At 42.7% G+C, this 14,410-nt stretch overlaps 1 protein-coding gene across 1 annotated transcript in view; it reads right to left on the bottom strand.

The window, feature by feature from the left end:
• Window positions 1-1,399: 1,399 nt before the first annotated feature.
• NEK9 (NIMA related kinase 9) overlaps window positions 1,400-14,410 on the bottom strand; it is a 35,624-nt gene continuing 22,613 nt past the window's right edge. The window contains exons 17-22 of the mRNA XM_037503842.2: window positions 12,692-12,862; window positions 11,493-11,552; window positions 8,893-9,110; window positions 7,042-7,203; window positions 5,684-5,893; window positions 1,400-4,550 (exon numbers count right to left, since the gene is read on the bottom strand). Coding sequence (XP_037359739.1) covers window positions 4,428-4,550; window positions 5,684-5,893; window positions 7,042-7,203; window positions 8,893-9,110; window positions 11,493-11,552; window positions 12,692-12,862 — 944 coding nt within the window. The 3' untranslated portion in view covers window positions 1,400-4,427. The remainder of the gene's footprint in view (window positions 4,551-5,683; window positions 5,894-7,041; window positions 7,204-8,892; window positions 9,111-11,492; window positions 11,553-12,691; window positions 12,863-14,410) is intronic.

Genomic DNA, 14,410 nt, shown 5'->3' with positions numbered 1-14,410 from the left:
TTATTTATATAGGAACTGGGGTACAGATGCGCAGGAGGGTGAGAGGATTCACCAGAGACAGAGCAGGGAACGGAATAGGCAGATTGACAAAATAACACTGCTGAGGGGAGCAGCGGGCGAGACAGGTCTGCTCGCCATGTGGGATGCTCTGAGGCCGGTGGGGATCGAACCGGCACTGCAGAGGCTGCGGACAGCTTCACAGCGCCACGCTTAACCGCCTGTGCCACCAGGGAGGCCCCAGACCAATTTGAAATGTGAGTTTGGCTGTGAAGCTGAGATACTAGGCTGGAAAAAAATGATTATTTAAGAAACAGCATATAATGAATTGCTTTATATTTTTCTGATGTTGCAAAGGAAAATATTATCACATAAAGGACTTCTTGGTTGTGACTCAAAAAAAGAATCTTACACAGACACTGGGTATTTAACACAATATGTATTCCTCAGCCAAATTTACTGAGGTACATACTTTTAAGTTTTACATGATAGTAAAAGCAAAGTATCAAGCAAAAGGAAGAATGAGTTGAGGCCACGAAGTGGTAGCGCTGTGGACTGCTTTGCCCCACAGCCATAATAATTTAAAAACTTTGGATATGGAGCACCTCGTGACAAACTGCGAGTTCTAGAAACACGGGGGCCAGCAACTCCGCACAGGACCAGTTAAGTGGAGTTCAGAACCAGCTGCTCCTTCAGAGCACCCCACACACCACGGCTCCATCTGGCCTGGCCCCACAGTCACTTGGGTTTGGGATCCTGGCCTGATGTAAGATCACAGGTCAGGGCCTTCCAGGGAGAAATGTGTGTGCAGGGGGTGCATCCTGTAGACACAGGAAGCAGCTATTCATTCTTCGGTTGCTAGAAAAACAGTATTAGCTAGCGCTCTAGTGTTCCCTTCAGTCTTGATGTGTCTAGGCCTTGATTATACAAGGATATCTATTAGGTCTTTTCAATTTAGCTTGATCTGATCTTTGGGAAAAGAACCCATTTTTTTTACCTATCTCTCTCCCTGGATAGCAGAGGGCGATGGATAAAATACTTGCTGCTTGTTAATGTCCATGTGTTACACTACTTTAGTGCAAGTAAATGATCTAAAATGTAAAGTTCAAAAAGTTAAGCAACTGGAAAAATATCATGATGAAACTTACCTGGGGGACTCTTCTTTTAAAAGCGTAGGCAGATGTGGCCAGACAGCATTCCTTACCAGCCCTGTGGTGAACACAGCACCGCACCTCCCGGCCAACACTTGCCTTTGGTCATCGACTTACCCACTTAGCTGTCTTCGCGCTGCACAGGAGGAAGCAGCAATCAGATAACATTTTTCTCTCTAGTGGTCATGATTCCGTGAGGTTCAGTGATCAGCACTTTTATTTCCACAGTGAATCACTGAAGCAATAAGTGATTTTTGGCTTTGCAACAAGGAGCATGTTTTACAGCCCTGACTACATACACCCCACTCTGCCCTGACACTATCATGAATAATACTTCTTTGGAGGCCCAGGGATACTCATTTGAATGAATTTATTTACAATACATCCTCACTCCAAAGTTGTCCTTTGTATTATGAATGTTTCCAAATATATGGGAGACCCACTGAAATGTGAGGTTTAGGGCTGCTTTTGCTTTAAACTTTAGTGAAATGTTTAGCCAAGAGAAGTTCTGACTTGGCTGTGCTATGCCCGGGCGACCCAATACAGTTCAGCCTCTTTAAGGGAAAACAGTTTTATAAATATAAACTGGCATTATCACTTGAAAAGGCCCACTGAGATGAGGAGATGAATACAAGAAGAGATCCTCCTTCCTTTCTTAATGGCTCAATTTTTCTCCCTCTGTATTCTGAGCACAGTATTTTAATTTTTTTTTGGAGGGGGGGGACAGGAAAGGTAGCAGCAGAAACAATTCTGTTAGCAAGAAATCAGAAAAAAGCAAAGATTTATTTCTGTGCAAATGTCTTGTGTTGTTTCTGTCACAAGGCCATTTATTTGTTTATATGAAGACTCATCGAATCAAAGATCCACAAAGGCCTAGAATTGGGTGTTTTACCCTCAGTTACTAAGGTCCATGCGTGGGCTTACTGAGGCACAGCACTGATTAAAAGTTTAAATGTTTATTTAAAACAGAAACGCCAAACCACTCCACCCTCAACCTTTCAAACATCTGGCTAACAATAAACTAGTTATTCAGCAACAATGTCAGAGCAGAGGAGTAACTCAGGTTATACTATAACTCAAAAGTAATACTACTGGAAAACTTAAACCACCTAGTACTGCAAAAAGAAGGACAAAATTTAAGGGCATTAGCTACAGAAAACCATTCCATCTACTGCAAGGCTGCCACCTTTGAACTGGTTTCTGTTTGCATAGCTGTTTGGTGGGAGAAAATAAAATGGCTGTCCCAGGCACGATTTGGGAAAGTGCAAATTGTCTCTAAGGCACAGAACTTAGATTCTCAGCCAGATTAATAGCAAACCTAGCCTTCCCAAGGGAATATGCTAGAGAACAACTCCCATCTGGAACGAGAGCAGGCTCTCACTCTCATCCCACTGTTTCAGCAACATGCCTGCGCTCCTCAGTCCACAGCAGAAGCAAATCTCACGCAGAACACCCACACGGACCCTGCCTCTCAGGCCTGCTGAGATGGTGAGCGCAAGGGACACAGGACTATGAAAGGCCAGTCAGTCCTTAAAAAAATTAAAGCTGCATTTACATGATGAACCAAGTCCCAGTGTTAGGGTTTCTAGCAAACCCCCAAGTCCCCAGAACTTAAAACTTTAATCCAGGGTTTCTGTCGGCCCCTTCCCTTATCTCAAGAAAAGGCTTCAGGGACTACATTAGTACCATGGTACTAGGCTTCCCAGAATCGAGAAAACAATGGGAACATCACACCAACGGCGGTCCCATTGAACAGAGTTGCCCATCCCCAGCCCCGGGGTGTCCCCCGGTACAGCCTTTACACCAGTTCTAGGGAGATGGCTAGAGCCCCCTGCTCAGGCACTTCCAACATATTAAGCAGATTGCCAAACATGAATCTTTTGGTTTGGAAGAAATGAAAATGAATTAAGCTGTTTGTAGGGGAGGCTGGATGTGAGACTCATCAAAGCAGCTCCTAGGACCCACGACGCTAGAGGAACATCTCCTAAGGCGAGATGAGCGGCTAAGCTAACATCCTGAAGTAAAACGCTCGCCTAGAACTTTGCGACGTCGTCGAGCTCTAGGATACTATTACTCTCTTCGGGAAAGCTAACTTGCCTCTGTCTACAAGGCCACAATGAATATGGGAATAAAAGGGAGCTCTTAGCCAAATTCCTTTTACTTGGCAGGTTCTACTGTTCTGTTAGGCTTCAGGGACTACCAGGGTTTGGTGCTGGCTTCGGGCCACTCAAACAGGAAAGATGATACAGATTCACTGATAAGGCTTCATAAAACATCAAAAGGGGAAAAATACTGACTAGACATACGGAAAGGGAGTGGTTGGGGCTGCTGATGTCAAGATTAGGACCCTAAGAGTCATGAAGGCAGAGGCACAAGCAGTTCTCTTATGAGCAGGAGACTCAGTCTCTCTAGGCCTCTTGAAGATACCAAGCAGAGGTAGCTAAAGGAAGACCTCCTCTCCCTCACAATTTTCTCTTAAGGCCATTCCCACTGCCCCACTGACCTCAATTCTCTATGCGACACCTCACTCTGAGAGGCATCTTCCAAAGCTGGGAAATCCACCCGGCATCAGTCGCAACCTGAAACTCCAGCTGTGTGATGCGGAGGGACCTGCCCTTCTTTCTCTATTCCTCACTGAAGAAATTTCAATCAACCCTCAGAGGAAAAGCAATCTAAGCCCACTTTTCCTCCTAAAGCATTGAGCTGCACGAAGGAATTGAACTTTCTGAAAACAAGCCCTAGAGTGACTCCCCAGACATATTTTCCTCAACTCAGGGCTTTGGAGAGAGCTCACAACACCTCACCCCTCTCCAGATGACCCTTGAAGGGCCAGGCTTGGTTCCAGCTCACTCCAGCTTTACACTTTTCCCTCCTCCACCCAGAGGTGCAATGCCTGTTGAACTCCCAAGGCAGCTACCAATTAATGGTGAAAATGATAAATGGGATATAAGCTGCTACCAGCAAAATTAAGGTGAGCATTGTGTTTCCTCTTCAAAGGTGGGATCACCAGATGAGGTACTGCGCTGCTGTTGCTATGGCAGTCACTGAGGACAAAGCCAGGGCCACAGGCCCTTCCATTTTCCAAAACAAAACCACTCCTAGATCCTATCTAAAAGGCAATGCCACTCTCCAAGTGTCCATGGAAAGTGCTTCAGAGCCTCCGCCTTGCGCTCCTTGTCTGCAAGTGAACGAAGCCAGGAAAGCGCTCTCTGCATTCAGTAAGTGTGCTGTGAAGTTCTTTGGATCCCAGTTTCCTGGAGGTTATACAGTCTCAGGAGACTAGAGGCTGGGTCGACAGGAGTCTGTTCCCAGAAGGCACCAGGAATCTGAATCTAAGTCAGGCTTTGGATCCATTTCCATCTCTTCCTTTGCTGTCTGCGTTCCTTTGGAATGCATCCCCACCTGTCCAGATAAAAAAAACAGTTGGATATTAACAGCACTGCTACCTACTCACACAGTTTAGGACCAGATTATGAATGCCAACCTCTTAAGATTCCAAGCCACAGTTTAATGAGACGCTCATAATACTATCTTAGCTAAAGTCATACCTTTACACTTGTTGCCGGTGAACGTGACCAGCTATTCTGGTCTTCCCAAGACTGCAGGACTTTCTGGGATGCATAACCATCAGTTTAAAAACTGAGATGGTCCGGGCCTCCCTGGTGGCGCAAGTGGTTAAGTCTCAGCACTGTCAAGCTACCGGCAGCTACTACGACATGAGATCGATTTCCAGTCATGGAGCTGACCCACATAGTGCAGTAGCCCTCTCCTGTCTCAGCAGTGTATTTCAGTAGATCTGCCTGTTCTGCTTCCCACTCTGGTGAATCCTCTTACCCCCCACACCTCTGGCCTACACCCCAGTTCTTCTACTCATAAATACATAAAATAAATCTTAAAAACAAAACCCCAAAACAACTGAGATAGTCCTAGGTAGAAAATTCTGCCTGCTATAGCTGTCAGTCACCCTAGGCTTAACAACAAATGTGTATTATTTTCCCAAGTACTTTGTCCCAAGAAAATAAGACATTGCTTATTTTTAACATATGTGGGACATTCTGTTAAAAAAACTGACCAAGTTTCTTCAAGTCAATGCCACGAGAAAAATAATATATATAAATATGAATATACATATCAATTTATATACATACATATACACCACCACATATTTTAAATACAGATATATAACCACATATTTTTAACACATACATTATCTGAAATATAAGCATGTTAATAATTGTTGAATTTAGATGACTATATAAGTGTTAACTGAATAATAATGTCTAAAGTTTTTCATATAAGAAGCAAAAGAAAAGCAGAGTAACAAAAAAAAAAAAAAAAAAAAAGGAAGTTAGGTAACAAAAATGATTCAACCCAGGTGCCAGAACAAGGCCCAAGGCTTCTGGAATTAATTACAGGAGTTGCATCATAGAAAGGTAAGTACTTGTGAAAGAATAAGTCTATTTCAGTCCTTGGTGTTTTATTTCTGATTCTTCAGGATAGATTTAGAAATTAAATTATTCTTTTCATGTTCGTACCTGTTGCCCTCCTTCTAATTTCTTGTTCAGCTTCTGTAGTTGGGTAAAAATCTGGAGGTTTTCTTGCTGTAGCTTCTGTTGTTCAGCCAGACACTTCAACACCAGACCCTGCAGTCTCTCAACTTCCACCTGCAGCGCGCTGCATGCACAGGTAGGAGTCAGCTGTGTTCCCTTCCCAGCACACGTTCCTGCAGGAGTTAGCCGAGGTGGCTAAAGAGAGACAGAGGTCACAGGAAGTTCTGACTAAATGCCACTATGTCCCAATTCCAACTTCCTCTAAGTGCTACTGGACTTCAAAGTAACAAGACAGAACATCTGTACACATGAGGTACATGTAAGAGAAACAGAAAACTGCTGGGATTATAAGAGCACCTGACTAACATAACAAGTTCCCTTAATGTCTCAGTCCCCATTACGTTAAGGTAAAAGAACAATTATCTATTTTGGAGAATTTTATGAACAATTTTAGTTAGCTGATATTTTTCCATTTAAAATGCTGAAATAGGGAAAAGCATAATGTGGTTTGGAGGATACTATGATTCCAAAGGATCAAACAATTTTCATGAATTCAGCAAACACACTTCAGAAGAGACCTGAGATGTGATCAAGTAACAGGACTGCCAAAGCAATTCAAGAAGGCAAAATACTCTGGATTTTTTCCCTTCTTCTAGCATACTTTGTTTATAGCCAGCAAATGATATTCCATATGCCATATACAATCTACTGCCTATTTTTATAAATAAAGTTTTATAGGAAAACAAGAAAGCTCATTCATTCAGTATTATGGAGGACTGCTTTTTTTTTTGCTACAATGTCAGAGTTGAGTAGTTGCAAAAGAGACCTCATGGCAGGCAAAGTCCAAAATAGTTACTTATGGCCCTTTGTAGAAAAAGTTTGATGACCTAATGGTTGACAGCGTTATTGAAGTATTTACCACAATTTGATTTCTACCAAGGTCAGGTGTACATGTGATGTTACTCACTTATACTATAAGCATTACTTCGTATGTTTGGTCCTTCCACCGCCCCCCACCCTCCCAATCAGTGTCTTGGAAAAAACTGGATTTGAATTTTGGAATTTCAATTTTGAAATTTTTAAGGCAGGGAGAAAAGATAGACAATCATTAGGTATAGAAAGGTGTTAGCCGGTCAGAAATGTGAAAAGTCAAATATCTTTTCAAGGCAGCTCAGCTTAGCCTTGGGCTGAGGACTGAAGCACTACTGAATAGTGTAATGAGCTGATGCAGGCAGCAGGGAGGACAACGGCGCTAGAGGTGGAGATGATATGGCCAGGAGAACTGGGTAGAGCTCACTGCCACTGTTTACTTGGTTGAGGTTCAAAGGCAAAAGCTCAGTTACCCAGGCTCCTCCTGGGGGCTTGTGTTCCGGAGGAGTTTCCGAGGCCACTTTGAGTCCTTGTAGCTCTTCATAGGGCAGAGTGTCTTTCTCAGATTCTGAAAAAGCTGCACTTAAGGGAGATGGGCTGTCAGGCATGGGGATGAATTCTGCATTTTCCAGCTCCTACGTATAAAGAAGAATCTCATCAGTTCTGTTTGAGTCACTTCCTGCCTCCCAAATTACCTTCTCTCTCTCTCTCTCTCTCTCTCTCTCTCTCTCTCTCTCTCTCTCTCTCTCTCTCTCTCTCTCTCTCTCTCTCTCTCTCTCTCTCTCTCTCGCTATCGTTTTCACTGTTATGACATCAGCACCCTCTAGTGGGGCAGGACAGTTGTGATTATAACATTGCTCATCCCACATGCTCATCCTCAGAGGAGTATCAGTGATGCAAATTCAAACTCAAATTCAAGAACACCACTTGAAGTACATGGTATGTTTTCCCAACACACTTACTCTAGACAGTGATTTGGGAATCTCATAGGTTTGGCAGTGAGACTGAGGCTGAAGCTTTAGAGAGAACAGTGTGCTGCTTCTCCCATTCATACACCTAAGAAACTATCAAATTAGTCTTATCGTACGGGGAGCTTTAAACTTATAGTCCTTTTTATTTTGGTGAAAAACTTAGAATTTCAAACCATAAATGTTCACTGTAAAATATGAGATACAGGGCCTCCTGGTGGTGCAGGGGTTGGAGACAGCTATCCCCAGCCACTGCAGCACAAATTCGAGCCCCCGGCTGGCTAGGGTGCAACAGACCACATGGTGCAACAGACCTCTCCTGTCTCACTCACTGCTCCCTCAGCAGTGTATTTCAGTGGATCTGTCTGTTCTGCTCCCCACTCTGTCTCTGGTGAATCCTCTCACCCCCCTGTACCACTGGCTTACACCCCTGCTCCTGTATACATAATAAATCTTTTTAAAAAAATGAGACACTGGTAGGCAAAGGGAGGAAAAAAAAAACCCACCAGCAATTCCACAACTTACAGATAACCAGTTAAAATAATCAACATATAGTCTTGTAGATATTATTCCATGCATTACATAATTTTTAAAAGAATGGACTTAAACTACAGAAACACTCCATCCTTACCTGAACAGCCATATACTATGGCCAGCTTTCTACACAAAGAGACATACTCCAAGATTTTTACTATCAGCACTTCAACTTTCATAAACAATTTCTCTATTGTAATGCATTCCAACTGCCCCAATATCCTACTTCTACAAACCATAGTATAAAATCTATAAGCTTTATTTTCACACACAAGCACTATAAAAACTGTCTTCAAGTGACGTTGCATTAGTTTATATTCACTTATGTATTACAGGTATGAGAACACTTTGTGTCTTGGCAGCAAGAAAAAAGGATTTAATGATCTGGTGATTTTATTTATTTATTTATTTTTTTAAGATTTATTTTATTTATACAAGAGCCAGGGCACAGGCCAGATGCGTGGGAGGGCAAAAGGACTCACCAGAGACAGAGCAGGGAACAGAACATGCAGACTGGTGAAATACACTGCTGAGGGGAGCAGCTGGCGAGGCAGGAGAGGTCTGCTCGCCATGTGGGTTGCCCCAAGGCCGGTGGGGATTGAACCAGCACTGCAGAGGCTGTGGACAGCTTCACAGTGCTGCGCTCAACTGCCTGCGCCACCAAGGAGGCCCTGATTTGGTGATTTCTTTCAGGCAGAAATCAGAAGCCTAGATGCCTGCTGCAAAACAGGCATGTGGGACACTAAGAGATCCTGACAGCTCCTTTCTAGTCCTTCAGAAAGACTGCTATATTATCTAAGGTACCTCTACCAAAGGAATTACCTTTCGAAGCCAGCCAGGACAGGAACTGCTGGCCCCACTACTGATCCCTATGGCTTCTGTGGGACTGACTAAGCCTTCCATTCCTCGGTCTGCTTCCATTGTTCCTCGGAAGCCTCCACTTGGATCAGGAGTTTCAGATTCCTGCTGACTGTCTTCCTCTTCACCTCCACCACCGCCACCGCCGCCACCTCCGCCTCCTGGGCCAGAGCTCTGAACTACTGACAGACACACAGCACAGAAATCAAGAGCTCTGCTCCCCAGCAAGGGAGCTCTGCATTCCTATAATCCTACTGAACCCTGGAAGATTCTTAAGTTTCCTTGAAGTGAAATATCAACAGTGTAAGTCAGCTATTTGGGACTAAATTTTGAGTTCTTACAGAGGGGTGTGTACATTAGTATCTTCATAATGATAATTCACTTCTACTTTTCAAATGTGTGGAAAGAGATGGATGTCCCTATGTCCACAGCAGACAACCAATGTTCTAAAGCTTCATGAACAGTCATTCAAGCATAGGGCACCAAATCTAGCACCCACACTTTAAAAGATACATTCAACACTGGCATCCTCCATAGAGGTTCATCTCAGAGACAAGGTTCTTTAACACTTGAGCCAAATACCTCTTAAAGTTGCCATATAAACTCAGCATTAACTAACTACCTGTCTGGGCAAACAGGCAAATGGAGAATTCTTCAACAATTAGTTTCATTAAATTTTTTTGGTGATTACAGGTAAGAATTTTTAAAGTATAACAACTGGCTCTTTTATGTTATGCATATTCCAAGTTACCTTAATAAAGACTAACTGATGTGTAATCAGGAAATGAAAGTGAATTTTAAAATAGGCCACAGAAAATGTAACTAAGAAAGTAAATTTTCCAAAGCTAAAATTAACAACAACTGCATAGCATATTCTAAAATCAAATATAAAAGACTGTGATTCCCCACTATTCTGGCTTGAGGACTGAAAGTGCTACACTGTGATCCTACTGAAGTAGCAGAACTGGAGGTGCCAAAATAAGTTTGGAAGCTTGCTTTGTGTTAAATGGCTTTTAAAAATTGTTATATTTGAGACATATATAACACTATTTTTAACACATGTGTAAGTTTTGATGCTAACAAAATAAACATACATGAATTTGCCACTTACAGAAGTAGACCTGTTTTTTCCCAATATGGCAGCACTAGGCATATATGGCTATTTGAACTTAAAGAAAATTGAACTAATTTTAAAATTCAGTTCCTCACTCACAGTTGCCACTTGCCAAGGGCTCAAAAGTCACATGTGGCTAGTGGTGTCCATGCTGGACAACAGAGACAGAGAATATTTCTACTGCTACAAGAAAGATCTTTCAGACAGTGCTGAGCAGGACAATAACTTATTGTTCTATCAGCCTCGTGAATTCCTTCCTTCTCTGGCCTCTGACCCAAATGTTAAGCAATATATTCTTTATTTTGCCTGTTTTTGAACTTTTTCAGAAGGTCTACAGTCTGCTGCAACTTGCTTTTAAACACTTCGCAATATGGAAATATTTGTAGATGTTGTTCATTTTCATTCCTGTATAAAATTCCACTGGATGACGTTATAACATGCACTCCAAACATGCTTATCTCTATGTCCACAGCAGATTATCAGTATTCTAAAACATTACTGAACAATCACACATCCATTCAACCAACAAGTATTTAGTGAGCATTTGCCATTTGCAAGGTATTCATCTAGGAAACGTGGACAAAACTGATGAATAAAAAAAAAAAAGACAAAAATCTCTGCCCTGGCGAAGTTTACATTTCAGGCCAATGACATATGCTTTTAATCTTATGCTTTTCCTTTAAAAACATACTTTCAGCCAAACAAAGCTGTAACAGAATACTGTACTTAGCAAAAAGATATTTTATCATTTGTGACAGATATTAAAACATACAAATAGATGCTGAGCAATGGATTACTAAAAACAACTAACACAAGATATGATACATGTGTGTAGGGGTGTGTGTATATAAATGAAAGTTCAAATCTAGATCAGATTTTCAACTTTTTTTTTGAAGGTTAGTCTGGTTTTATTCTGGGTCTTTATCTGTATTTATTCCACAAAATGTCAAAATCCAGGCTCTGTGACATCAAAGACTACAGGTTCACTGGCAAATGGAAAACCACAAAGGGATATAGATTCCATTCCATGGTCCAAATGACAGAGAACCATGAAGAAAGCAATCAAATGAAAACTATCAGAGAGCTGTAGGCTGGTTTTTCTAACCACACTGATAGTTTAGCCAACATTTAATTCTAAGGGCCTGTTTGTTCTGAAGGACTATTTCTATAGACCCCTGGGAGTACCAGGGAAGTAAAGGATAGACACAATGAAGTGCAGTAGGGAAAGGGACAAGACATACGTTACAATACAACACTGGGCAAACCACTTAATTACTTCCGTATGCTTTGTGGCAAAAAGGTGATCTCCCTCTGATTATAAAGAGTCACAATTTATTGTGAAATATACCTAAATACTGTCCTCTTCTCATGCTTTTCCCCGACTGTAGGAAAACCAGCTGAAAGACCCTTACCTCAGAAAATCACAGGTGCCTGAGATGTTGCTACTTACCAGTTCTGATGGATAAGCTGCTGCTATTGGAACGGATGGTCTTAGAATTCAACACTTTCTCTAAGGAAAAATATTCCATACATAAGCATTTATACAGCCACAGAGAGGGAAAGTGAAAAGCCTATGATAGGAAGTTAATTTAGGAGATAACTGCTAGCCCTGACCCAGGTAACGTTATAATTATTCCTTATTGTTTTAGATATTAATATCATATGTCAAGCCCCACTAGCTATTCTAAGCATACTCATTACATAAAGGTGCAATTCTCCATCTTAGCTGTACTTGGAATTATCTGGGAAACTTTATTTATTTTTATAAAGTCTTTTTTTTTTAAAAGATTTATTTTATACAAGAACTGGGGTACAGGTCAGAGGCACAGGAGGGTGAGAGAATTCACCAGAGACAGAGTGGGGAGCAGAACAGACAGACGGACGGACAGACCAAAGACACTGCTGGGGAAGCAGTGGGCAAGGCAGGAGAGGTCTGCCGCGCCATGTGGGAATCTCCCTGGATGGCCGGGAATCAAACCCGCGCTGCAGAGACTGTGGACAGCTTCACTGCGTGGCGCTTAACCTGCTGCGTGCCACAGCGGAGGCCCCATCTGGAAAACTTTAAAAAGCAACAACATCGAGGTCCCACCCTCGTGGTGCAAGGGTTAAGATGCAACAACCTGTGAAGCAGTCCACAGCCACTAGAGGTCAAGGATAGGGTCTAGACGATGGGATTTCGAAAACTTCCTTGTCCTCAGGGATTCTAATGCATAGCCAAGGTTGCAAGCCACTGTTCTAAAAAATGGACCTGTTAACCCTCACACTGGCCTTTATAATCTAGTTTATAACAAAGTAATTCCTATATAGAAAGCTGTGATAATTTAGTTTCTTTCTAAAGGTATATGAAATTATCACAGAAGCATGAAAACAGACAAAAAATTAATACATACAGAGTAGAACTAATAAGTCTTATGGTGGGAAGGGCAGAGTGCAGTTATATCAAAAAATGGTCAAGAAGTAGCAGGTGACAAAGCTCAGGAAAGGACAGTGTTCTCCCCATCACTAGGTATGGCTTCACTGACCACTACACACGTACAGAAAGAGGTGTTTTTCCTCAGGACACTTTTGCTTCCAACAACGTGACCATTATATCTTAGGTGTGGATCTATCCTCTGGTCAAATACACCCCCACACATATGAAATTCTTACCAACAATGAGAATGGTGTGCCAGCCACGGCAAGATAGGTCCGGGACGTGATGCAGAGATCCAAAAATAGGCCGAGGCCACGAGGTACAGATATCAGAGCCATGTGGTCTCTCCGTGGGGGTCATTGCCAGGCGACCATTACCACCATTGCCCCAGGCAAAAATGTGATTATCTATAGAGAAAAAAAATTAAATAGCCAAAAGTTTAACAGAACACTAGCTTGCTAACATTTTGGGTCCCCAATCTTTGTGTCCTAGAGCTAGAAAGATTTCCCACTATGTATAAAACAAGGGAAAGCTGTTTATTCCCCTATATAAAGCCTAAACTCTTCCTGACCCCACCCAGGTAAAACATGACCATGGCTCCTAAGTACCACCATTTGTCCAGTCACTCATTCGACAACATGAACTGTCATTTATTTATTTTTTTGTGTATACAGAAGAACTGGGGTGTAGGCCAGGTTTGGGGGATGAGAGGATTCACCAGAGACAGAGTGGGAAGCAGAATAGGCAGAGCGACTAAGATACAGGGTGAGACAGGAGAGGTCTGCTGTACCGTGTGGGTTAGCTCCCGGGCTGAGGATCAAACTAGGCCGTAGCAGTGAAAGCGCTGAGACTTAACCCCTAGGCCATCACGGAGGTCCCTGGGTTGCCATTTAAATAGTTGCTAGGAATCTACTGCTAGGTTTAGGAGCAGAGACTAAAACAAGTCTCTGCCATTGTGGAGCTGACATTCTAGTGGGAGGAGACTGATAATACATAAGTAAATAAATATCTAATACTTTAAGTAGTGTTAGTGCTATAAAGGAAGACAAATAGCAAAGAAAAAAATAAGTGGGGCATAAAAAAGGAAGTGGAAATGGGCCTCCCCCGTGGCGCAGCGGTTGAGCGCTGGGTTGCGAAGCTGCCCGCGGCCTCTGCAGCGCCGGTTCGATCCCCGGCTGCTCCCCAGCCACCGGAGGAGGGTCCCACATGGCGCGCAGACCTCTCCTGCCGCCTGCTGCTCCCCTCAGCAGTGTACTTCGGTCCTTCTGCCTGCTCTGCTCCCCGCTCTGGCTCTGGTGAATTCTCTCACCCTCCCGCGCTTCTAACTGTACCCAGTGCTTGTATAAACAAAACAAATAAATAAAAAAATAAATAACACATGCCTCTATTAAAAAAAAAAAATTTAAAAAAAAAAAGGAAGTGGAAATAAAGAATAAGGGGTATCATTATTTTAGATACAGTAGTCAGAGAAGTACTTGCTGACACTTGAGTCTGACCGAAGTGAGAGAGGGAGTGAGCTATATGGATATCTAGGGGAAGAATTTTCTAGGCAGAGGGAAGGGCAAAGGCAAAGTTCCTGCACAGGTAATGTGAGTATCCATACCAAGGATAAAAAACAGCCCCCTGTGGTTGGAACAAGTAAGGGAAGGGAGAGAGGTCAGAGAAGAGGTCAGGAGGTGGTTGAGGTTCTGGTCATGTAAGGTCACACAGGCCATGGTAATGACTGTGGTTTTTACTGATTGGTAGGTGAAACCAACAGAGGGCTGAGAAACAGGTTTTTAAAAGGACCCACAAAATATCATGAGAAGAACCCACTGCAGGGAACAAGAATGGAAGCAGAGATCAGCAATAGTAGTGAAGATGTGAGAAGTGGTTGGATATATCTGAGGATAAACAATAGGGTTTGCTGACTGATGGGATGTGGAGTGTAGGATGGAGCTGTCATTTTCTGAACT

This window comes from Talpa occidentalis, unplaced genomic scaffold (assembly GCF_014898055.3).
Source record: "Talpa occidentalis isolate TD23 unplaced genomic scaffold, MPIMG_talOcc4v2.1 talOcc4.11, whole genome shotgun sequence".
In the NCBI taxonomy this organism is placed as follows: Eukaryota; Metazoa; Chordata; class Mammalia; order Eulipotyphla; family Talpidae; genus Talpa; species Talpa occidentalis.
This window is presented reverse-complemented; position numbering and strand designations above follow the sequence as displayed.